This window comes from Dipodomys merriami, unplaced genomic scaffold, assembly GCF_024711535.1.
Source record: "Dipodomys merriami isolate MVZ:Mamm:240054 unplaced genomic scaffold, mDipMer1.0.p SCAF_27, whole genome shotgun sequence".
NCBI classification, from domain to species: domain Eukaryota; kingdom Metazoa; phylum Chordata; class Mammalia; order Rodentia; family Heteromyidae; genus Dipodomys; species Dipodomys merriami.
The window spans coordinates 17,190,090-17,214,971 of record NW_027204159.1 but is presented as its reverse complement, the minus strand read 5'-3'; the positions used below and the strand labels follow the sequence as shown (position 1 = coordinate 17,214,971).

The window sequence follows — 24,882 nt, the reverse complement described above, 5'->3', positions numbered from 1 at the left end:
GAATATAGGCAGCCCCAGTGTGAGGCCTGACTGAGTCTGAGATTGCCTCTGGGGAGGAAGGCAGGGGCTGGGAATTGGACAGGGGTGGGCCCCAGTGGGGGGCATCTGCTTCTTGTCACCAGCAAAATGCAGCCTGCAGCTGTCTAGAGTGAGTAGGCAGGACTGACACATGACCTCTGAGGCAGCATGGGGCTAAAATTAGAGAAGACCAGGGAGGGCGGGCATGTTAGGGGGGAGCGTCCAGCCCCCAGCCGGGCAGCAGGCCTCAGCGGTGACTACCGTCCAGAGGGAGTCCCCAGGCTGAGGCAGTGATCCCGCCGTCTCAGGACGGGCTGGATACAGCCTCCACCCATGAAGCCAGAGAATTGTATTTGAAATTGTTGGGAACTGGGGATCCCAGGGCCACCAGTGGGACACAGGCAGTCCCCTTCTGCTGAGGAGGGAGGAAGAGGAGAAGCAGCAACCGCAGCAGCAGGAGCAGCAGCAGGAGCAGCAGGAGGAGGAAGTCTCCCCCAAGCTGCTGAGCCAGCTCTGTTCCTACATCGTCTACTCTTTAGCTCCTTGCCGGATACTTGTGGATGCTGCTCTTTCTGGCCCTATGGGCCCTGGTGCCCTGCCTGGTGTTGCTAACCCTCTACTTTCTCTCCTCCACAGGAGGGAAGAGTGGAGGGAACAAGAAGAATGACGGTGTGAAGGTAAGTCCACTGAGAGCCTGGCATGCCTATCTAGGCAGGGTCTCTGCTCAACCACAGGGAATGGCTTTTCAGGTTCAGGCCTTTCTCATGGTGTTCTGGAAAGACATAATCATATCTATAGTCAGGTTCTGGTCTTGCTGGTGGGAGCAAATTGGGGGTAGGGGGTGTCTTTGCAGGAGGGAGGGAAGAGCTGGTGGCCTGGGTTGGAATAAGCACAAGGATTGGGACAGATCAGAAAGAGGTTTTGTTGTTGTTGTTGTTTTTGATTGTGGGTCTTGAACTCTGGGCCTGGGCGCTGTCCCTAAGCTCTTCAGCTCAAGGCTAGCACTCTACCACTTGAGCCATAGCGCCACTTCTGGTTTTCTGGTGGTTAATTGGAGATAAGAGTCTCACAGGGATGTTCCTGCCTGGGATGGCTTTGAACCGTGATCCTCAGATCTCAGCCTCCTTAAGTAGCATGAGCCACCAGCACCCAGCTGGTGGTGTTTTTTGCTTTTGGGTTTGGGGCGATGGGATGCTCTTCAGGGCTGGAGGTCTGTGAACAAGAGAATGCAAGGAGGGACAGAAATGGTCACAAAGGGAGATCTCCTGCCAGGTGTAAATGGGCTGGCTTGGGCTGCCCTGCTGCATGCACTAGTCTAACTCAGAAGGCCCATGGAAGATGGCCAGCCATTCCCTCTGACAATGGGATCCACAAGTCTTTTTTTTTCCCACCAAGACCCACTGACTGACTCAGTGCCAAGGATCCCCTTCCCTCACTGGACCTATCCCCTATGCCCACTCCTGATGCTGAGCTGTTCTCTTCCATGCCCTGCTGACCTCTCCTTCCATCTTTTCTCTCTTCTCCCTCTGCTCTCTTGGGAGCCTGGTGCCCACTCTCTGCACGCTCCCTTCATACTCAGTTGCCTTATAGGTTCTTCTCTCTGGCGACCCTGCTTTGTTATGGGCTCAGAGAATACCTGGCCAGGACCCAAGGCTGGGTTGGGCCCAAGACATGGAGCAGTATGAGATGCTGTAAGAATGTAGGCACCTAGGTATGCTGGTAGTTCTGCATGGCTTTGTTTATGGTGGCATTTATGGTTTTCAGGTCTTCAGCTTTAATGTGTCAGGGGTTCCCTGGAGGAGGTCTGGGCTAGATGGTCAAAGTTAGGATTGGCCTTACCTCTGCACTTTGTTTCCTTCTGTTTGAGTTTCCCCTAGGGCCAGATGTGGACTTATGATCATTTATAAAACTCGGGCTTTAAAAACAAGCAAAAGCAGCAAAATCCCATCTTATTGTTCTTGAAAGATGCAGTTATGTGCCTTGTAATGTTTCTACTAGGGACAAACTATATACAATGGAATTCCCTTAGATTATGATAGAGTTAGAAATTTTGAATTTCCTAAAGTTAAAAAAAAATTTGTTGTGATAGCTAGGGTTTGAACTCATGGTCTTGTGATTGCTGGGCAGGTGCTCTTCTACCTGAGTTATGCCTCCAACCCTCTTGGTTTTGGTTACTTTTGTGGCATAGTCTTGCTTTTTGCCTAGGTCTGCTGAACCATGATCCTCCTATTTACTCTTCCCAACATACCTGGGATGACAGACCCATGTTACCATGCCCAGGTTTGTCTCTTAAGTGCTTTCTGTGATCTTCTCTATGGAAACCTCCTGAGTAGTTTAGATTACAGCCATGAGTCACCACACCCTGCTGCATATTTCCTAGTATTTTTTCTATATATATATTTTTTGTGAAGTTATAGTTTTGTTACATAGCATAGGCTGGCCTTGAACACCTAATCCTCCTGCTTCAAGTTTCCAAGTGCTGAGATTACAGGCATATATGACCACTATAGTCTCTACGTTTCTTTTCTACTATATCTATCTTGAGATATGTTTAGGTACACAATTTCTAGCCATGTGTTATATTGCCTATAACATTTGGCACAGTAATGTATATGTTTGTGTTTGTAGCCTTGGAGCAATAGGTTATACTGTATCCCTAGGTGTGTAGCAGGCTGTAAGAACTAAGTTTATTTGAGGATACTCTACAACATTTGCATAATTACAAAGTCACTTACTCACAGCTCGCAAGATGTGCCCCTGTCATTGAGTGACATGTGATTATGCGTAATTATTTGGCTATTAGAAAATAAAACAGCAGATGTGGTGGAATGGAATCTGGGGAGGCCCTACTGGGCATCACTGGTTCTCCCCTGGAAATCTTAGCTGCTCACAAGCCTGAGATCCAGAAGATCAAGGTTTAAAGAAAGCCTAGGCAGACTCCATCTCCAAAATAACCAGCAAAACCTGGGCTGCACGTGTGGCTCTAGGGGTAGTTACACCAGGCCAAGCATGAGGCCCTGGGTTCAAACCCCAGTACAGGGAAGGAAGGAAGGAAGGGAGGGAGGAAGGAAGGAGCAAAGGAAGAATGAAGGAGGGAAGGAAGGAATGAAGGAGGGAAGGGAAGGCAGGCCAGTTTACAAGATCTGGGCTTTTTTTTTTTTTTTTGGGTCCGGTCGTGGGGCTTGAACTCTGGGCCTGGGCGCTGTCCCTCAGCTCTTCAGCTCAAGGCTAGCGCTCTACCACTTGAGCCACAGTGCCACTTCTGGTTTTTTTCTTATGTGGTGCTGAAGAATCGAACCCAGGGCCTTGAGCATGCAAGGCAAGTACTCTACCACTGAGCCACCTTCCCAGCCCAAGATCTGGGCTTCTTACACCCATCTCAACCAGAGAGGTTGGTTTCACAGTGCCAGCATCAGTGGGTAAGATGATGGAGCAAGTCCACCAGCAGCAGGTCATTTAAACTCCCTGAGCCTGCCTTTCCTCTTTTCTGCAATGAGGTTCCAAGTGTTCCCACCTCCTTCGGCTATCTGTGAGGATTATCTGGGATAATGGGCATTTTGAGCTTAACACTCTGCTACTGTGTGATACATTCTCAGCAGGTGGTGATGTTTTACACATGAGACTTTTCTGTAAAGTGTCTCTGGAAAGCAAAATTGCTCAAGAAACCATTTGGAAAACACAGGTAGAAAAGCCACCCTAGTTTATAAGGTCACCATGCACTTGATCCACATGTGGTTGTGAACTCTAGAGTGAAGCCGTGGCCCGCCTGCTCTTTTGGCATGCCTAGCTGCCTCTTCCTCCCAATGCCGATGGGGAACAGTCATGTGCAGCATGGGAGAGACCTGTTTGGAGCAGCTAGGCCCTCTCTGACCTGGAAGTAGATACTGAGTCAGGGTGTTGACCCCCTAGGCTGGTCGTCTTCTTGGCCTCAATTTGAGTTACATGATGGCAGAAGCTGCAGGCACTGGTGGGCTGTGGTGCCAGTCAAGGCGTGGGAGAGGGGCTGTGCCAGTCTGCCTGGCAGAATGGGGCCCTGGCAAAGGCTGCTGAGGAGTCACCAAGCGAGTGTGGGGCCTCCCCTGCGCGGGGGCTGGGACATAGCTCTAAGTATTGATCTTCATGGGAAGAGATAGGAGGTTTTAGGACAGCTGCAGGTAAGGTGAGCCCAGATGGAGCACAGGGGCTCTGCTGTCACAGCTGGACAAAGTGTCATTCAGGACAGCCCCTGGGTGACTTCTAGGGTATGGATGAAGAAACCGAAAGGCCGTTCCTGGCCCAGTCATCTTTTTGTAGCTGAGCTTCCTTCCTTCTCATGGAATGGACAGAGAAGGTCAGCTGGCAGAGTCCCTCCATGAACCTGGCCCTAGGCCCTGCCTACACCACTATTTTATTAGCAGGGAACAGAGCAGAGTCGGGGGAAGGTGACAGTCATGTTTCCACAAGTCAAGAAGTCATGGGTTTGAGTCTGAACACCAGGTCTGGTCCTATTGTCTGCACCCAGAGAGCAAAGCAGCTGTGGATGAGGGCTGGTAAGAGGGGACTTCCTAGAGGCTTCTGACAGAGCACATTAACACACACACACACACACACACACACACACACACACACACTCACACACACACACACACACACACACACTCACACACACACACACACACACACACACACACACACACACACTCACACAGAGCTGAAGGGAAAATTGGTGCTCTTTCAACAACCCAGTCCTCAGAGACAAGCCATCGATCTTTGTGGGATAGTGTGGTTGCCTCGTTATTGGGTGGAGTTACAGCGGAGACTCCCCTGTGCTTCACAGACCTTCAATGACTTTCCAAGGCTGATGGTGCCCACACCCAGGTTTAACCATCCTTGCACACCTTCGAACCCCAAGTCTGCATGGGGTTCTAGAGAAGTCACTCCTCCAATGAAACTCCCAAATGCGGAGGAGGTGGAATTGTCAGTGGTTCAGAAGCAAAGCCCTGGCCTGGCCTCCATTGGCTGTGGCTTCTACAAGGAGGGGCCCACCGCTCCCACCCCTTACCCCACTCACTGCCCCTGTTGATGTCCCATCCGTGCCGTCGTGACCTCTCTCCCCATGTCCCATCCTGTCACTGTCCGTCCAGATCTGATGCAGTCTCTGCTCTGTGTTTCCTCTTCGTGTCCCGCCTGGAACTTCCTGGCCCCCGTGTGGCTCCTCAGGTTTCTGCTGACAGCTGAGCTCAGTGGCCTGGCCCCCTTTCCCAGCACCCAGAGCCTGGCTCAACTCCAACCAGGGAGGAGAGGAGGAGAGGGGAGAGGAGAAGGGAGAGGAGGGGAGGTGAGAGGAGGGACTAGGCTAGCTATTAGTTATGAAGTCATGTGGCCTAGTCAGCCAGGAAGATGTAGGGCCTGGGTGCTCATGTTCCCTATGAGCACAGGGGTATAGCACTGCCTGGTAAGAGGTGTGGCCATACCCATACAGGCCATGGACAGAGGGCACGGAGTTAGTCAAGTACACAGAGGCTCATTACATTATGGAATTAGAAAGCCCAGAATTAGACCTGAGGCCCTCAAAGACTATGCAGTGCTTCCAAGGGTACAGGCCTACCCAGGGGCAGCTCAAGTCTTTACCCCACCCCCACCCCATGAAGTAGCGCTCAGAAGCATCCTGGCCTCTCAGATATAGGGGCATGCAGGAGAGAACAAGCCTTTGAAGAAGGATCAGACCCAGGCAGAGAGGATCCTGCACTCAGGGCTTTCGGCAAGACTCAGTGATAACCTTGGTTTGCTGTGAGAGCCAGGGCAGGCTGCTAGCTGTCTCTGGGCCTCAGTTTCTCATTTCCCAATGCACCATCCTCAAGCTGCAGTCTTCAGTGAGTGTGAGTCTTCAAGACTCTGATTGCTAAGCCAGGCTCCAGTGGCTCATGCCTTTAATCCTAGCTAGTAATGAAACAGATGTTAGAATCTTGGTTCAAAGACAGCCCAGGCAGACACATCAGAGAGAGTCCTATATCCAATTAAAAGCCAGAAAGTGGAGATGTGGCTCAAGAGGTACAGCCTTGTGAAAGAAAACTAAGAGAGAGCCCTCTGCCCCCAAGTGTAAACCTTAGTGCTGGATAAAACAAAAAAGACTGTGCACTCCGAGTGCTGTGTGGAAGGAGAAGGCCGTCTACATTTGTCCTCTACCCTTCTGGCTGCACAGCAAGTTCAGAAGATGCTAGAATAGGCCAATGGGCAGGGCCACAAGACTCAGTGTCTGAACTCAGCCTTATGTCTGGCCGTGCCTCAGTTTCTCTATCAGTATAAAGGAGCCAAATAGGATGGTCTCTATGAAGAAGGCCACTGGGAGGACACCCTGACACCCCCTGGAGTAGAGGATAATGTTGAAAGTGGAGGTGCCTAACTCCCACCTCAGACACAGTTGTCAAACTCCTCCTTGGAAGGGTTTCTCTGAGGAGACCTGGGCCTGTACATTTTTGACAAGCTGCCTAAGGCTGGGATGTAGCTCAGGGGTAGAGGGCTTGCCTAGCACGTGCAAGGCCCTGGGTTCAATCTCCAGCACCACACACAGAGGCAAAACAAAACTAACAAAGAAAAACAAGTTTCCCAAATGATCACCATACTCACTGAGGAGTAGGGTCCTGTCAGCAGGATTCCTGGGGAGCCTAGAATGAGGCATTTGGCCTCACCTTCAGACCTGACACCCTTTTATCCCTCAAAGCATTGGATTCTAGAGGCCTCTGGCAGCTGGCATCCAAGCGCCAGAACCATCTCCTCCACTGAATGAGGTGTGGTGGGCATCCCTGATCCAAGGCAAGGCTGGCCTTGAACTTGACCATTAGAGCAGCAGGCTCAGGTAGCTGTACACAAGAAGGCAGAAGTTGAGGCCTGGTCCTGCCAGGCCAGCTGTGGCTGGTGGCCCTGACTCCTTCTGTGGATGGCCAAGGACCACCGAGGATGACCCTGAGGCCCATCCTCCTTCCAAACCTCCCTGCTGTCGTTCCTCTGCTCCCTGCCGTTTTCACGCTGTGTCTTTTCCTGTCCCATCTCTTCTCCTTGTTTTTCCAGAAAAGAAAGTCCAGTTCCAGCGTTCAGTTAATGGTGAGTGTCTGCCGTCTCCCACACACCGGTAAATGCTGGGCTTCGGCCCCTGGGCCTTGGCCCCTGCTCCCTCGCTCCTGCCTCCCTCTTGCAGGTGGCATGGGAACCTGGGGCGGGGAGAGTGTGTTCAGGGAGTGCTTGGTACGTGTGCCTTGTGTGACAACATGTGTGTGGTGTGTGTGTGTGTGTGTGTGTGTGTGTGTTGTTGTTGTTGGTGTGTTTCTGTTGACACCTCTAACTCTACAGCCCAGAGCAGCAAGGCGACAGCAGTCCTGATGTTTCCCTCAGGTCTGAAGGTGCACTTGAGTCCGACCCCATGTCCAGCCTCTGGCCTCTTGCTTCTCCCCTGCCCTCTGCTCTAGGGCTCATTAGGGCTTGGTTTGTGCTGATTGTGGCCAGTGTGGGGCTTGGTTTGGCCAAAGCAGCATGTGCCACCCAGGCCTCCCTTCTTTCATTGTGCAGACCACCCTGGAAGAGGAGCCATGCCCTCTGCCTCTGTCTAGGGTGCCACGGGTGGCCCAGTGGTCCATGTCCCTGTTCTTCTGACTCCATGGCTGTCTGAATCCGTTGTGTGGATTTCCTCCCCTCTGAAAAGCCCACCCTCTCTCACACTGGATCCCCCGCTCTCTGTCTTCCTCTCTGCCAGTGTGTGTATTCCTTCCCCCATTCTGTGGCCACCATGGTGTCTCTCGGCTCCTCCATATCCCCTCCTTGCCCCTTGAATGGGGAAAAACAAAAATCAAGTACCCCCTCTCAGCCCTCCCAGAAAGGTCAGGAATCTCCACCCCACCCCAGCCACTGGCTTTGCTGGCCCCCTCAGGCTGGAAGGTCTGGCAGGGTTTGCAGGAAGCATCTGGACGGCAGAGCCTGCTAGGCGTGCAGACGTGGATGGCGCATCCCATCGGGCAGCTGGGGCGCCCTGATGGGCCTTGCCCTGCCCCACTTGCCCACCCGCCTCACCACTGTCCGCTTCTCTTTGGCAGGAATCTTCAGAGAGCACTAACACTACCATTGAGGATGAAGACACCAAAGGTAGGGAAGGTCTTCGCCTTCCTCGTCTGGATCCCCAGACTTCCTGCTGGGTGCCTGCTGGGTGGACCCCCCAGGGGAAGCTCTCCTGTCAGTTTATTCCCCTCTGCACAGCCTCACTGTGTGCTCCTGACAAGCAGGGCACACTGTGGGGTTCTTTTACATGGGTGCCATGACCCTGGAAGTGCCCAGGTAGAGTTTTCTTATGTCAGAATTAGAGGTTGACTTTATTGTAAATGAAGTAGTAATATTGTTGAGGAAAAACATGACCAGATTCAAGCCATAAGTGTATAGTAGTGGCATGAATGTTTCTTTTAAAATATGTGTTTTTGAGATTGTTGGTTTTTTTAAAAAAACTGGTTTTTGTGGGGTTTTGTTTGAGGATTGAACCCAGGACATAGCTCTTGCTAGGAAAGTGTTTTATCACTGAGTTACATCCCAGCCCTTTGAAGTTGTTTTTTTTAAGCTATATTTTGTGTGTGCTTAAGGTTGTATTTTAAAGTTAATTTTTAAGTGAGCTTTTACAAGTGAGTTAATTTACAAGTGAAATAAGGTAATAAGAATAAAGGAAGAGACAGAGTGAAGAATTGAGAAAGTTTCCTTGGTCAGAGTACAGGAAACCAAAACCAACAGAAGACCAATCAAACCAACCAAAAAAAAAATCTTCATGTTATTGTAGCTAGCAATCCTTTAAAGCACTCAGATGAGCTAACTTGTCATCCTAGCACTCAGGAGGTGGGGGCAGGAGAATCTTTAGCTCAAAGCCAGGCAAGGCTATGACTCAAAATGAGAGGGAGGGGGACAGACAGACAGACAGACAGACAGACAGACAGACAGACAGACAGAGACAAAGAGCTGGGGGGAAGGAGAGAGAGAGAGAGAAAGGGAAAAGGAGAAATGGAGGAAGAGGAAGAGAGAGGGAGGGAAGGATGGAGGGAAGAAGGAAGGAAGGGAAGGTAGGTGACTATACAAGAAGAAATAGCAAGATTAGACACCAGGACTACAATTTCGAGGTACTTGCTAAACCCTTTCCCAGTGCTTCGTCTAGACTGATATACACATCTTTACAACTCCACAGTACATACTGTGCTAAGCCCCATTATCCAGCTGAGGACAGAGGACAGAGGACAGAGGTCAGAGGTCAGAGGTCAGAGGACACCTCGAGTAGGTATGGGCAGTCCCAGGGAGCATGTCAGTGGAGCACAGTGCTCTTCTGCCTCACGGCTAGCAGTGTCCTGATGTTCTGCTTGTACCAGGCACCCAGCCTGGTATCTTCTCTTTGTCCTGCCCTACTTTGTGTATGTGGGACCGTATGCAGGTACTGGGGCCGGAACTCAGGGCCTGAGCACTGTCCCTGAGCTTTTTTGCTCAAGACTGGCATTCTACCACTTGAGTCACAGGTCTACTTCCAGCTTGTTGGTGATTCATTGGAGATAAGAGTCTCATGGACTTTTCTGCCCAGGCTGGCTTTGAATTGGGATTCTAAGATTTCAGCCTCCTGAGCAGCTTGGATTACAATTGTGAGCCACTGATGCCTGGCTTTACTCAGCTCTACTTGCATCTAGGGACAGGGAGATGAGAAGATTCAAGGGTTTGCATGCTGATGGAGGAGGCCAGAGATAATTGGGGTGCTTCTGAAATAAAGAAAAAGACATCAGCCTGGAGAGGATTCAGCTATACCAGATGAGAGACTTGTCAGGAGTTTAGATATTTTTTCCTGGAAAACAATGCAGTGAGGCTGGGCTGTGACTCCGGTAGAGCATTGCCTAGCTTCCGTGAGGCCTTGGGTTGGATGGAGGAAAGAACATTGTATCACATCACTATCACATCACTGTATTTTTGCATAACTGCGGTTTGAGCTTTCAGGTGATTCTGACAGTCACGCTGGCCTCCTGATGGCCAGCAGCCTGGGAGACGGGCCCCAGCCTGCACAGGTCCCTTCCAGCCATTCTTGACTTGTGGAATGGTGGAAATAAACATCATAGCCAGGCAATGTGACAGCCATGTCCACCTTTACCAATGCATCTCCTAAGAACTGCCAGCCACCAGCCCAGGTCCAATAGGCCTGGTCCAATCACGCCCTCAGCCCTGCTCCTCAAGACCTACAGGCCTGTGGGTTCCAAAGCCATTCCTCATAGCTGAGACTCTTGGCCCCAGTGATGAGAAGATGGGCTCTGGAATTCTGTGGTGACTGCATAAGCCTCAGAGCAGACAGAAATGGTGGGGGTGACCCCAGAGTGTACCTCCCCACTGGAGTTCATTTGCTAGACAACTTACTCAACCTCTCTGAGCTTCCGTTTCCTTAATAGCAAGAGCTGACTATAGTAGTGCCAACCTCAGAGATTCCAGTGCAGATGTAACGTAAGGCTGTGTAGAATGCACATGCATAGCATTTGGCACGTGGTAACTGTCTAAAAGGAAATCTTAATTTTTTTCCCTCACAATGGAGTTTGTAGTTGAATGACAAGAAGCATCATGACATTTCCTTGGAGCATCAATTCTACTCTGACTATTTTAAGACAGATATTTATATATTAAACAGAGATGTATTTGGAATCGATGTGTATGCACTGCTCATGTAAAATAAGAGCTGTCAGAGACACCATCCGCTGGGGTAAGGTTCCACTGTACCCTTGAGAAGCCTGGGTGCCATCTTTGTCCTTGGCTTCATAGAGATGATACCAGAAGAGTGTCTTGGAGTTTAGTTCTCCTCTGTCTCTCTTAGAGAGGAGGAAGGGCACATAGGGGCTATTTATCACAGAACCGGGACCTTGTTCTGTGCTTCAGTTTCCCCACATGTAAAATGCCCCAGAGTCGTTCTGTCTCCCCCAGACTCCTGGGCTTAGAGAAATTTCCCCAAGCAGCCTTTTCTGGTGTTCATTTTGTTAAACCTTCTTGCTAAGTGTGAACAACATCCGGGTGGACTCAGACAGATCAGAACTGTCGTCCTTCAGGGAACAACTTTCCTTATGGAAAGGAAGGGACATGACGTTGGTGCCAGGCCTCTGGGCCTCTGCCAGGCTTTCCTCCCCACTTCCCTGCCTCCTCCTGATTTGCTCTATATGAATTCCATCTTTCCTCCAACCTGAAGAGCCCCCTCAGACGCTGGGCAGAGATACTTCTGGAAATACCGGCTAGGAGTGCGGGTCCTACCTCAGCTTCTATGACCTGTGCTATCTCAGAAGAGTGTGTTAACCTCTTGCTGGGGGCAGGTATGAAGCTAAGCTATCCCATCCATTAGAAAAAAACACTCCCAGATTGTCCGAGCAATGCCTGGTGAGGAGAAATGTCACCGGTGGTCACCAAGCAAGCAGCTAGTGGACAAGCGAAACCTGCCCATAGCTGGGTAGAAAGAGCCCAGACCAGAGTGGACTTCAGGTCTATGAAGCACTAGGCCTCTGACCTTTGGGCCCACAGAAGAAAAGCAGGTGCATTCCTCCTTACTGGCGTTCAACTGGTGGAGGCAGAGTCGTGTCGGGCAGTGCCTTAGGCAATGTTCATGAGGTCAAGTATTCAAGGAGGGGACATTACACACTACTCCGTCCCTGTTATCTAAGAGCTATCCAGACCACTCAGGGTCCTGGATGGGCAGGTGGCAGCCCACATTCAGAGTCCCTGAGTCCTAAGAAATCTGGTTAGAGGGAGGGCAGAGGCTAGGGCAAGATGCCAGGACTCCAGAGATCCAAAGGAAGACCAGATGATAGCTAGGAGGGACAGGTCTCAACTAGGAGGGAGGCAGAGACACACACAGCAACTCTGGTCTAATGAGCCCTGGGCTGCTGGGATTCGAGCCTGCTGTGGCTAGTGACTCAGGCCTGTGCTCAGGATGAGCTTCCACTGCGGGATTGAAGATGACAAGAGCTGCAGCTCTGTTCACAAAGTGTCTGGCATCATTCAGAGAAATGGGTGGATACATTCTGAGCTTAGCTCTCAGAACAGTTCTAGAAGCTTGTTGCTATTCATATCTCCATTATACATGGGGGTAAACTAAGGGACAGGGCAATTCCCTTGCCCAAAGCATGCAGCCACAGAACCTAGGCCCTTGAGCTCTGTGGAACTGTCCGTTCCCCGTGGTGGTCAGCACTGATGGCTTCTGCCCAGTCCAGCAAGCACCTGTGTGTGCTGCAGGCTGGTGGGCCCTTGTGTGGGAAGAATACAATGGACTTGCTGGCTCCTGTAGAGATAGGGTGGCTTCACCTCCAGTGCACTCACTGAGATGCGTTGTGAGGTTTCCCTTCTCCAGAGACTAAACATATACCCTCACTCATTCAGTCAGGAAGGCCTGAGGGGACCAAGCCTGGTACAGGCTCCTGGGAAGCCCCAGCCCAGCCTCATATGGAGTGGAGGAAGAGCCAAGCATGTGCCAAGCAAGTGTGTAGGGTTAGTGTTATGAGAGTCAGCAGGCCATGGCCCTGGAGCCGGATCTCTGCACATGCATGCCCAGTGTCCCTGCAGTCACCACTTCTCACGGAGCCTCAGTTTCCCCAGTAGTTTGCTAAGGAGTGTAGCTCCCTGGCCTCAAAGTGTACTTCTATCCCAGAAGGCCTCTGATTCTATAGCCTCCAGGGTCTCAGATGACATCGTGTGTGTGTGTGTGTGTGTGTGTGTGTGTGTGTGTGTGTGTGTGTGTGTGTGTGTGTGTGTGTGTGTGTGTGTGTGTGTGTTGGGGGAGGGCAGCATGGGCAGCTGGCAGGGAAGTCAGCACTGAAGCTGCCCTTGGTATCCGAGCTGCTGAGGACTTTCCAGAGCCCACTTTCTGCACAGTGCTGGGTTTGAGGTTGAGCTGGAGCCTACGGAGAAGGGAAAGAGGGTTTGCCCTGGAGAAATGGAGACAGGCTACTATTGGGCTTTGCTGGGAGCCAGGACACCTGGCTACAAGTGTTATCACTGAGTCTGGGTCACCTCGGGTGTGACATGGAGCCTGCTGCCCGAGCCTGCCTCCCAGGGGCCTTTCAGAAGGCAGCCCTGGAGAGAGGCAGGAGCAAGTGGCAGTGTACCTACTGTGTGTCCCTACTATGTGCCAGGGTTAGGGACAGATGCTTTGAGTTCATCACATCCTCACAGCTGCAAAGCTTGAAAGGACCTAGCCTGGGATTTAGAAGAAGGTTTCTTTGGGACTGAAGCCTGTTTTGTGCTACTGAATGAGTATAAGGTGATAGTGTGTCCATAACACAGATTCCGAACTGAGGCCCAGAACATCACGTGTCTAAGAAGGAGACTGATGTCTAGCTGTCTACCAGAGAGACCAACTGCCTGGGGTGTTTCTGGGGTAGCCAGAGGAGAGCAACTGGGATTTGTTCATCCTAGTGGTCTAGGATTCGATTGGCTTAGATTAGATAGCTCAGTGTCTGAATCCTGTAGACACTCAAATTGAGCAAAATGCTCCTCCAGGCCCTGGGGTGAGAAAGCCCCAAGACTTCCCTCAGTGGCCCCAGGTTTGGTCATGGGAAACCTGGCTCATAGCTGGTGACTGGGTCTCCGGTGACGCTGCTGGGATTCACATGACAAAGCAAGGTGGCAGGGAGGTATTGCTTAGAATCAAGCCCTACGCTCCACCCAGGTCTTAGAGGTAAAAGCTGGAGCTGAGCTGCTGCCCTTGGTAGCGGAGGGACCTGCCATCTGCATTTACTCTTCTGGGCCTCAGTTTCTTCTGTGACTCGAGGGCAATAATATCCAGCTGGCAGGGATAAGGCAGGGCTGAATGATATCACCCTATGAGGTCTCAGGCCCAGCAGAGTCTGCCTGCACGACAAGGACTTGGGAAACAATAGTCAACGCTTCCTTATATACTATTATTACCATTATTTCTGTGTCCCCTTCCCTGCTTTGCAGTGCGGAAACAGGAAATTATAAAAGTGACAGAGCAGCTGATTGAAGCCATAAGCAATGGAGATTTTGAGTCCTACACGTGAGTCGGCTGGGCTCATTCTGCATGTTCTGTCTGAATGGCGTTCAGGGGGTACTGATGGCTAACTTTGGGGGTCTTCTTTGCTGACCCTTGTGTAACTGGCTCTGCATGCGCTGTGAATAAGACTAAAGTCACATTCTGTTCTGCGCTCAGACTTTGTGCTTCTATCGAGCTTTCTGCTCACAACTGTTCTTCAGATCCAGTCCTCCCCTCCTGTTCCCCCTCGCAGCTCAATCCCTGGAGGACCCTCAACTCAACTTTGATTCCTTCCCATCCCAGTATGTGAAGGAGGGGAGACAGACAGGTCGCTCCTCGGGCCTGCCTAGTGGACCTGGGTCTCACCCTGCACCTCCTCCAGCTTCGGAGCTCAGCTGGGCACAGGAGCAGACGAGGACCCAGAAAGTTGTAGTTTCAGTGAGAAATCAGGAGAAAAAGTATCTCAGATCAGTACCTTAAGTCCTCGGAGGAGTAAGGCAACTGGTGTGCAAATAGCAGAAAAATGAAGTTGGTAGTTGGAGACTTCTGTCCTACACCTGTGCCCGCTCGCGGTGCTGTGTTCCACCGGCTTGGCGGCAGCGCCCCCTGGTGGTCACTCATCACCCTTTCTGGTTTGGCCTAGAAGCGGGCAGTCAGTAGGCCCCAGGGAGAAGGCATTATTCTGGTTTTAGGCCTTGGCATGTGGGCCAGTCCTGACAAGACCTGGGCCTCGTGATCCCATCTATGCAGCTTGGTAGACACAGGCTAGAGGGACCCTTACTTGTTGGGTTAAGGTAAGATGGCCAGGGAGGCAGGGCTCTGGGGCAGCAGATCTGCAGTCTGCCTCCCAAAAGCTTGGTAGGCCCCGTGCATTCTAGCCATGGGAGGGTTTTAGCTACTGTAGATGGCAAAGCCTAGAGATTCACTGGTTCTCTTGAGAGGAGCAAGGCCCTTGGAAGATGCACGTGTAATCCTGTGGTTGGCATGTCCTATGCAAATGTGGGTGCATGCACTTGTACATGTGTGTGCACGGTCATGACTGTGTGCACCAGGAGTGTGCACAGATGTGTGCTGGGGTGTGGCATAAAAGCATGGGAGACCTAGCAAAGCTAAGTTGGGATGTATCCTGCTGATGGCTTTGAAAAAGCACAGTCAGGGAGCCAGAGAAACTGAGGTGGGCCTAAGCCTCCTGTGCCATTTCTGAGGACCTCTCCCACATCTATAATGCTACTTCCTCAGAAATTGTAGCCTGCTGTAGGTTCTTACCCTGGCTACGATCTCTCAGGCTCATGGTACCCTAGAGCCCAGCCCTTGCATCTATGAAAAAGCCCCTTCCTCTCACAGAGCCCTGAGTTTGCCATAGATAACGACTCAATTAGAGCAGATAGTTCTGAGACCCTAAACTTTAGGAGACAGGAATACCCAGACAGCAAACAGAGTTTCTACAGGGAGGCTCCGCCCTCTGCCTGTCAGCACTCACACCCCACACCTTTAGAGGAGTCTGGATCGGAAATGGTCCTGCACACCCCCAATTCGCTTGAGCACAGCCCCTAATCCTTGGCATAATACACCTGTAGAATTTGGGGTCCTGAGTAGAGAAGCAAGTTGCATGGGGCCACCCTGTAAAGCTTTTGTCCAGCTCAGATGTTGCTGAGCTTGACAACCTCTTTGAGGTGTCTCCAGTTCCACTCTTGGTCGAGGGCTTGGCCTGTCCAGAGGCATTTCCTGTCCCTGGCTTCATTGCCCAGGACACAAACAACCCAGTAAATCTAGGCTTGGGGACATAATTTGCTTCCTTCTCCTGCCTGCCCGTCACAGTCATCCCTCTAGGTACTCACCTGGCTTGGGGAATAGAAGAGATTCTTATGGAAAGGAAAAAGGCAATTCCACCCCCAAAACACTCCTCTGGAGCCACTGCCTTGAGTCAAGACACAAGCTAGCTTAGAGAGCAGGCTTCCACTCATCCCTGCAGGCACCTGTACTGCACACATGATCCCACATGCCCAGGCCTGGCACTCTTGCTTCAAGAGATGAAACTGCATACTTAGGATCTCATAAACAGGAAGTGGCAGAGCCAGGTCCTGAACCTATGCTTCTGGATCTAGCTGGCACCAGCAAGTCAGCATCATCCTGTACTTGAAAGTGTGCAAAGCTTTTCCCCTACCAACCTCCTCCATCCTTGAGGCAGGCCTGACTGTTCTCTCTCGTGGGCTCACCCTCTATGGGTGCAGTTACAAGCCACCCAGTCCTCTCTTTCCTCTGGCTTCCTTTCCCCCAGGAAGATGTGTGACCCGGGAATGACGGCCTTCGAACCCGAGGCCCTGGGCAACCTGGTGGAGGGCCTGGACTTCCATCGATTCTATTTTGAAAACCGTGAGCAACCCCTTCTCTCTGGGTACCTGTTGTCTGCTCTCTGTTCCATGTCCTGCCAATGGCACAGCAGAGTGACGGGCAAGTCCCCAGGGGCAGCTCAGGAGCCAATGAAGAGGAAGATCCCATGTGCACAGGGGTTGGTACCTTCTTGGTTCCTTCTTTTAACTCTGGCTCATCAGCTGCCAACCAGGCTTCCACAGCGCCTCCTGAGACGGAGGCTGAGGCAGGGCAGGCAGGTGGGTCCCCCGAGACCGGGGATAGATCTGATCATTTCTTCCAGGTTCAAACTCACGAACCTCCTGCTTTCGACTTATGAGTGCTGTGATTACAGGAGAAGGCCACCACATCTGGCTCTTACTCTCTTTTTATAGACAATGGAGCCTTCCTACTGGCTCACACCACAAACTGAAGTCATCTGGATGCCTGGACCATCCCCATCTGCCCAGCAGGTCACTAGCTGGCCCCTGGGTTGTTACACACTTCCTTACATAGGCGGGCAGTTTGGGAAAGCATGGGACAGCAAGTTCACTCTGCGGTGCCCCTGCTGTGTGTCTAGATCTCTGTTTTGCATGTCTGTCCTTCCTGTGTCTCTCCTCTGCAGGAGAGACCTCAGTAGCTTTGTAACCAAGGGCTCGGCCTAATAGAGAGTGCCTTTTGCCTGTCTGTGTCTCACTCAGGCCAAGGTACACTGGCTAGAATTCACTTAGGATTTGGAGGAAGGAGCTGAGAGGTATAGGCAGGACCCACAGATGAAGGGCACACACCACTGGGCTACGTACCATGATTTCAGGTGATACTGACACCACTTCCAACATAGGCTCACACAGTGAGAGAGCTACTCCAGTTTAATCCTCTTTGAATACTCTGACCTCATTAAAGGGAAAGGGCAAGTTGAGTGTCCACACTTCCTAATTTCTCTCTTAATCAACGTCCCAAAGATTATATCACTTTATTTTCTACACTTATTATTAACTTTTCATTCTGTGATACTGATTGTCCATAAGTGATTGCATTAGAAAGTTTTCTTTTGTGTGTGTGTGCGCCAGTTCTGGGGCTTGAACTCAGGGCTTGGGCACTGTCCTAAGTAGTAGGCCAGTGCTCTACTAGTTAAGCCACAGCTCCACTTCCAGCACTGTTACAGTTTAATGGAGATAAGAGTCTCATAGAGTTTCCTGCCTGGGCTGGCTTTGAACCTTGCTTCTCAGATCTTTGCCTCCTGAGTAGCTAGGATTACAGGTATGAGCCACCAGCACCTGACTTAGAAACTTTTCTTTTACACTTAGCATTAAATTATTAGTAGAATGAGTCAATCAGGGACATATTTTCATAACAGAACTTCAGGTGGCACTTGTATGGTGAAAATAATGAAGGTGGTACCTCTGTGACTGGAGATCCAGTTCGACTCTGTCACTCAGAAGGGAAACTGAGGCTCAGAGAGAGGATGTGACTTGTCCAAAAGAATCCAGACAGCCAGTGGCAGAACCCAGCCCTAACGCACTCCCACACCCTTCAGTTGTGGGGGTGACCCACCCAGTCTGTCCCCACTGGGGCAAGCGCCCTAGGGACTAACACCCTACACTTGATCTGTACCTCTCTGGCTTAACTGTATATGGTACAGAGACTCCAGGGAACTCCCAATTTTTTTTTTTTTAAGAAAGGCTGTGAATATTTAAAAAAAAAACCTATAAGTTCTTAAGGAATCAAACTGATTCACTATAACTAGCAATGGTGATTGAATTCTCACACGGAGAGACCACCTGCAGGTCACTATGGCTGCCTCTGCCCTCTGGCGGAGGGGGGACTGGTTTTCCAGTTTAAATCCTCCAATAAACCCTCCAATCCCCTTCACCCCAAGCATCAGGTCAAAGCTCAACTCCAAAGGTATAGATGACCACAAGCACTAAACACAGGTCAAAGATCAACTCCAAAGGTATAGATGACCACAAGCACTAAACACAGGTCAAAGCTCAACTCCAAAGGTATAGATGACCACAAGCACTAAACACAGACCACCCCCCCCCACACACACACAGCCTGCCTCAGGTAGTGACTCCATTCTAGTACTGGCTCCTGGACGCCCTAGTCGCCTCCAAGGCAGGAGACAAGACCCAGAGGAAGCGCTCACTCTGAACAGAGCATTCCTTCCCAGCTGCCACTTCTTCAGAGGGCCTGACCCCACCCATCTTCTGCCCTGTCCTTGAGGGTGGACCCTGAAAGCCACTCATCTTGTAGAGATACATGGAATTGATGTGGCATCCCGGAGGATTCCAGCCCTTAACACCCAGTGAGGCCTATGCTCCCATGCAATGCTAAGCTGGTTGTTTCTTCTGATTGCTCTGGGATGCCCTAATCCAGTTCCACCAAGAGCACGACTTCTTTTAGGTTTCATTGCATTTCTTTCAGAAAATGGACACAACTTAAATAAGCCAAGTCAGATGTCTTCTCTGGGCCTCAGTTTCCAGATCTAGCTAAACAGATGCATTGAAATAGGTGGACTTGTGTGTCTCCAGCCCTGTTTGCTATCAGGGACAGTTATGAAAGTCTCCTTGCATTTTATAGGAGGGCTACTTGGTGACCTTTGACCTCCAAGGTTACTCCCAAGCCTTTGGCTTGAAAGGTCAACATTCTACAAGTCTGACTGCCCAGAATTCTAAGCCTGTTATTCTGTTTGTCTAAGACTTAGGATTTTGATTGCTTATCCCAAGCCGGGGAATAGCAGGATTCGAATATTAGAATGTATATTACTGGATGCCTTCTTCAGTCCAGAGGATAAAAACATATATTTGACTTTTTTCAGGTAATAAGTGGCTCACATCAGAATCAGGGGGTTGAGGAAGGGAAGGGTGGAGGTCAGACCTGCACTTTAAGTAAGCTATCTACGGGATTAGACACTTAAAGGGAAGGCTTCAGTTCCAGTTAGAAATAAGTCTAACTCTTACCTGCCTAGGTCATTTGTTGTCTCCTGTGCTTTTGTTTTCTATCTTGATGATTGGGTTTCTGGAACCACGGTTAAAATAGAATTAATAATAAAAAGGGAAGATTCATTGTTTATATAATGGGAGCAGTTTCAGGGAATTTGATCAGTTCTGTCACGGTTACAAGATCTATGAACTTCCCTCTCACTCCATGAGCACAAACACCATCCTAAAAGCTAACGGTCCTATGCCTACTGTTCTAATATTCCCCAGGTTTCTAGCTTCTGGTCTGTCACCAGTAGAGTTGACAGGTGAGGCAGGGGCCCTGGGCCATGTCTGAACTACCCATGTCCCATGTGCGCTTAAGGATGTGTTACATTTGAGTCATCTTCCTAGCAAAAAAAAAAATGAAGAATGCTCACATTAAGACTCTGATGCCCAGATTTGCTTGAGAAACCAAGTGGAATGGGTCTCATTTATTCGCGTAATTGCTAAGTCCGGGCAGAAGCTGTGGGCAGGACATCCTTTAGCTGGGACAAGGAGTTCTCTTCACCACCCTCCGCATCATAGGGAGACAGGGAATGAATAGTCTAGCATCTTAGAGCCAGGCCTGCCTCCTTGTTTACCTGGGATCTGGGTTTGAGACATACCTAGTCCACCTGGGACTATATGCATCTTTGCCCCATATTTATATCCGTCTAAGAGGCTTTGATTTTAAAGTGTGAAAGGCTGGGCCTGTCTGAAATATCCATTATGGCTCAGCTGGGACTTCATGTCCCCATTACCAGCAGTTCTACCTTGGATCCCAGGTAGCTGAGTCTCGTGTGAGGAGCAACCTTGGGAGCCCCCCCCCCCCAACTGCATCTCCTCTGCCCCTCCCACCCGCCTCCAGTGTGGTCCCGGAACAGCAAGCCTGTGCACACCACCATCCTGAACCCCCACATCCACCTGATGGGTGACGAGTCGGCCTGTATCGCCTACATCCGCATCACGCAGTACCTGGACGCGGGCGGCATCCCGCGCACGGCGCAGTCGGAGGAGACCCGCGTCTGGCACCGCCGGGATGGCAAATGGCAGATCGTCCACTTCCACAGATCCGGGGCGCCCTCGGTCCTGCCCCAGTAAGAGTCCCTCCACGGGGCACACGGGAAGGCTGCCGTGGACGGGCGGGGGCCGTGCCAGGAGGGGCCTGGGGGGCCCAGGCCGGGCCAGGAGGGGCGGGCAGGGGCCGTGCAGGGAGGGGCCTGGGGGCCCAGGCCTGGCCTGGCCGGGCGGGGCGGGCGGGGCAGGCGGGGGCCCCCGGGCTGATGCCAAGCGTGCCCCATGTCTTACAGTTGAAGGACCAGGCCTGGGTTACTGCGCTGCTGTGCGGAAGAGACGCACTTTTGTCGGTGGAATGTGGTTGCTGGTTCCCTCTCTTGGATTTTGCTGGAATTCTCCCCTCCTGTCACCCGACCATTGTCAGCTGTGCATCTGCATTGAGAAAACCTGCTTGTCCACAAAAGCCATCCCAACTTCGGAGCAAATGGCCAGATCCCCCCGCCCCCCCCCCACTCCCACCCAACCATACACACACATCTTGCCTTTCAATCCTGTTCCTTCTCCACCAGTGTGGAGGGGGGCCAGGGACCCCCCCCCAAATTCCACTCACTGCTGTTGCCTGGCCTGGTCTTGGTTGTTGATGAGAATACCCCAACTGTGTGTTCACCAGATTGGGGGAGAATGAGAAGCATGTGGCCAGGGTCCCTCTCAAATCTCTCTTCTTCTGGGGTCCCTGGAAAAGCCCCGAAGAGCCCCCACAAATCCCTGATCCCAGCCTCCCTGCGGGAGAAGATGAGAGAGGAGCCGAGGCTGCTAGAAGCTGCTGCATTGAACTGCTACCTCCTGACCTTCTCCCGCCCTGGGCTGGTCCACCACAAAGGAGTAGGGATGGACTTGAGGAGCGAACCCCTCCCACAGCACCGTGTGGGAGTTCCACCGCCCCCTGGCCGCCACACCCCTATGGCAAAGTTCACCTCCAGCATTAACCCTGCCCACCCAGCCTCAGCATCCCTGGAGAATTCCAGCCTCATCCTGAGGGAGAGGGAAACGGAGGCTGTTTGGAGAGCAAAGGGAAGCCACCTTTAGGTACACTTCTACTTGGACCGCATGCCTTTTTATAGCCAAATTTCTGTGTATTTCGTAAATGGATTTCACGTTCCTGGATATTTCTGTAATAATGAAAACCTCTCAAGTTGTTGTGAGGTGTTTGGGCTGGGAACGGGGTGGGGAGAGGGGTCAAGGGTAGACTTTATTCGGTTCTAGATTTTGTTCTGTTTTGCTTTTCTGGTCCTTTCTGGGGTGGAGCTTGTCACCTGTGCTCACTTGAGGTGGATGGAGCTCCAGGAGCCCAGTCTGTCTTCAGGGCCTGAGGTACCGGGGCAGGACACCCACTCGGCTACCACGTGACAAGACTGTGAGTCAGGCCAGGGAAAGCGCAGAGGCTGTCAGGAGAGAAACACCCCAGCTTTGCTTTGCTCTTCTCACACTGGGCTCCCCAAGACTGCACTTCCCAGGATTTCTTCTTCCAACATCCGAATGCCACCCCAGTGCCCCCTATCCACTTCTGGGGTCCCTGAGCATGGGTATTCATGGCTATCTCCCCCCACTTTGGTATCTGACAGCCGAAGCAGAGCACCAGAACCTTCTTATTACACCTCATCCAGAACCTCAGGTTCTTCCTTTCCCTCTTTCAATCTCTCTCTTCCATGCACACACTCTCTCTCTCTGTCTTCCTTCCTCCCTCCTCTCTCTGCACTGTTTTCTTTGCATGACTTTATATGCAGTAAGTTGAAAAAAAATATGAAAAGAAGAAAAACACTCAGCAACATCAATCTATATGTTTTGGACAAAACAAAAAACACAAAAAAAGAGGTGTATTCTTGGTGTCCAACTCAGAATTTACGTGGCTGCCTCTCTGTGCTTTTGGCCTCTGTGTGGCCGTGTTTTGCCAGCATGAGATTCTGTCCCCTCTGGTGGATTCTAGGGGAGGAAGAGCCACATCGCCAAGGGTTTGGAGGAGGTTTAGTTCCCCGCCAACTGTCCTGGGTGTTGTTGGAGCAGAACTGGGTTGTGAGCTGTCTGCTGGGCCCTTGGCTCAAGTCCCACTGCTTAGGGACAGGTAAGACAGGCCGGACTACAGGCCAGGAAAGAGGCTGCACAGGCCTCTAGTTTCTAAGCTGGCCTATCACTGGCCTTTGGCCTCAGCAGAGATTCTGCTGCCTAGGCCTAAGGGTAGCCTCTGGCCTTTCCCAGGCTCAGAGGGCCTCTCTCAGCAAGGCCCAGTGAGCCTGTTGTTCCAGCAACAGAACTGCCTGTCTCTCTGTGAACTGCCAGTTCCCATGGCCATCCCCAGCCAAAGGTGAAGGGGAGGGTGGCCTTCACCAGGGGATGCCACAATCTCCAAGCAAGGTCTGGTCCCTTTTTCAACCTCAGTTTCTCTGCCAGTTGAAAAAGGTCAAGTGTTCCTATTTAGGCTGGCGGAGAATCAAATGGATGGTGGTATGAAGCCCAAACCTACTCATGGGACTTACAGGGTTTGTTACTGGCTGGCCTTCTATTGGCTTCAGGCCTGGCCAGGCCCCATCCTCTCCCCTGCCTGCCCCTCATCCCCCTCTGTGGTGCCTGTCCCTTGCTCATCAGCAGTGGACTGTGGGGGAAAGAGAAGTGGCTGCGGGGTTAATAGGCTTCAAGTCCCAGTTCAGACCAGACTTGCTGTGTGACCTTGGGCGAGTCCTTTCCCTCTCTGGACCTTGGTTTTCCTACAGAGGAAACTGAGGTAGAGGACCCCCATGCTCTGCCTTTTATGGGCTGTCACACCTCCTGTCCACTGTGTGCCTCTCCAAGAGCCAGAGAAATAGAGGCAGGTCCCTCCCCCAGGCTGAGTTGGCCCCTACTGCAAAGGTCACTCCTACTTGCTATAGACCCTGGGGACCAAGGTGACCCTGAGACAGCAGGCAAGGAACTGGCAGAAGACATTGCCCACCCTCATCAGACAAGCGACACGTGTCTCCAAACACCTTCTAGATGCAAAAATCAAACAAGTCCAAACCCAGGCTCTGGCATGCACATATGTTTACAGGGACGCACTCTCCGGGGTTTGTGCCATTGAGGCTCAGATCCTGCCCTAGGCCTCCTCCCTCCCTTTAACGGGAGCCCCTCTGGGGGTGTGTTGGCCAGGCTCCCCATGCTGGTTTCTTCGTTATTACTCGTTTGGGATTTTGTTTCCGTTCTTTTCTTTTTCTTTCTTTCTTTTTCATTTTTTAAAAAAAAATGTGGCTGTGAACTTGAATGACCACTGCTCAAACTTTCTGCTACTGGGGGGGGGGGAGGGGGGACAGGGAAGAAGGGGCATCTGTTTTATTCTTGGTGTTTTCAGTGCAATAAATAGCTACAAACTTCTGTGCATTTTATGTCTCTCAGTCTTGCCAAGTGGTGGGGGGGGGGGGGGAGAGGGGGAGGTCCTGATCTAGATTTCTCCTATAGGGAAATGCAAGTATTCATTGTGATTGGGTCATCCTGGGTCACAGGCTCAAGGCTGTGTCAATCACTGTGGTTGAGCCAATCAAATGCCCCACCTTAGAACCACAGATGAAGTTGGCTTCCTCTCTGGCACTTGGAAATGGAAATGGGTTACCACAAACAGACATGAGCTAAAATCCCCCTCGAGAGCCTCTGGACAAGTTCCATCTCCTCCAGGCCTCCGTTTCCTTTGGATAAGAAGAAATTTGCTCCAGAAAAAGCCCTCCCCACTGGTTCTCTTCGCCCAGCCAACCTTAGAAAAATGGGAAGTGTGGATTTTTTTTTTTTGGTCCAGTTGTGGGCCTGAACTCTGGGCCTGGGCGCTGTCCCTCAGCTCTTCAGCTCAAGGCTAGCGCTCTACCACCTGAGCCACAGTGCCACTTCCGGCTTTTTTTCTTTTTGCTTATGTGGTGCTGAGGAATTGAACCCGGGGCCTCATGCATGCAAGGCAAGCGCTCTACCACTGAGCCACCTTCCCAGCCCAGTGTGGTGTTCTTTTTATCTACAGATAATGTTTATGGACTTTATCCAAGGGATCTTAGGACCCACTCGCCGCAGGCTGGTCCTGAGCAGGCTGGTCCTGAGCCCAAGCTGTTCACCTCTGAGAGCCAAACAGAACCAGGGTGGTAACACAGGGGTGTTGGCCCCCCTCGGCCCACAAATAAGTGTCAGCTCCAGGATGTTGATGGGATGTGGGCTTTGATCTACTTACTCTAAACTATGTTTCCCTCACCAAGAGGCCTGGATTCCAAAGGTCCAAGGGATGTGCATGCACCAGGTGCCCAGGATTTCAGGGTCCCTGCACCAGCTTCCATCTGGGTCTGTTCTTGCGATTGCATAGGGTGACCAGGGGGAGTGTGTATTGGAGTTAGTAACTCCTTCCAGCTTCGCCTGCACCGCCCAGGCTTCTCCACCTGGGCAGGGCATCAGGCTTTGGGTGCCATTTCAGGAACTCACCAGCAGGTGGCAGCACAGGAGTGGTTACAGAGGTCCTCAGCCACAATCTTACCAGGCTCTGGGGTG

The 24,882-nt window shown here is 51.4% G+C and overlaps 1 protein-coding gene across 2 annotated transcripts in view; it reads left to right on the top strand.

Annotated features, from left to right (window-relative positions):
- Positions 1 to 23,745, top strand: part of Camk2a (calcium/calmodulin dependent protein kinase II alpha) — a 68,513-nt gene extending 44,768 nt beyond the window's left edge. Inside the window, exons 13-19 of one of the 2 annotated variants that reach the window (XM_070036395.1) lie at positions 655 to 695; positions 7,066 to 7,098; positions 8,082 to 8,130; positions 13,960 to 14,035; positions 16,290 to 16,384; positions 20,192 to 20,420; positions 20,634 to 23,745. In XM_070036395.1, coding sequence (XP_069892496.1) covers positions 655 to 695; positions 7,066 to 7,098; positions 8,082 to 8,130; positions 13,960 to 14,035; positions 16,290 to 16,384; positions 20,192 to 20,420; positions 20,634 to 20,637 — 527 coding nt within the window. In that variant the 3' untranslated portion in view covers positions 20,638 to 23,745. The remainder of the gene's footprint in view (positions 1 to 654; positions 696 to 7,065; positions 7,099 to 8,081; positions 8,131 to 13,959; positions 14,036 to 16,289; positions 16,385 to 20,191; positions 20,421 to 20,633) is intronic. The other variant, XM_070036396.1, reaches the window with a different exon arrangement.
- The last annotated feature ends 1,137 nt before the right edge of the window (positions 23,746 to 24,882 follow it).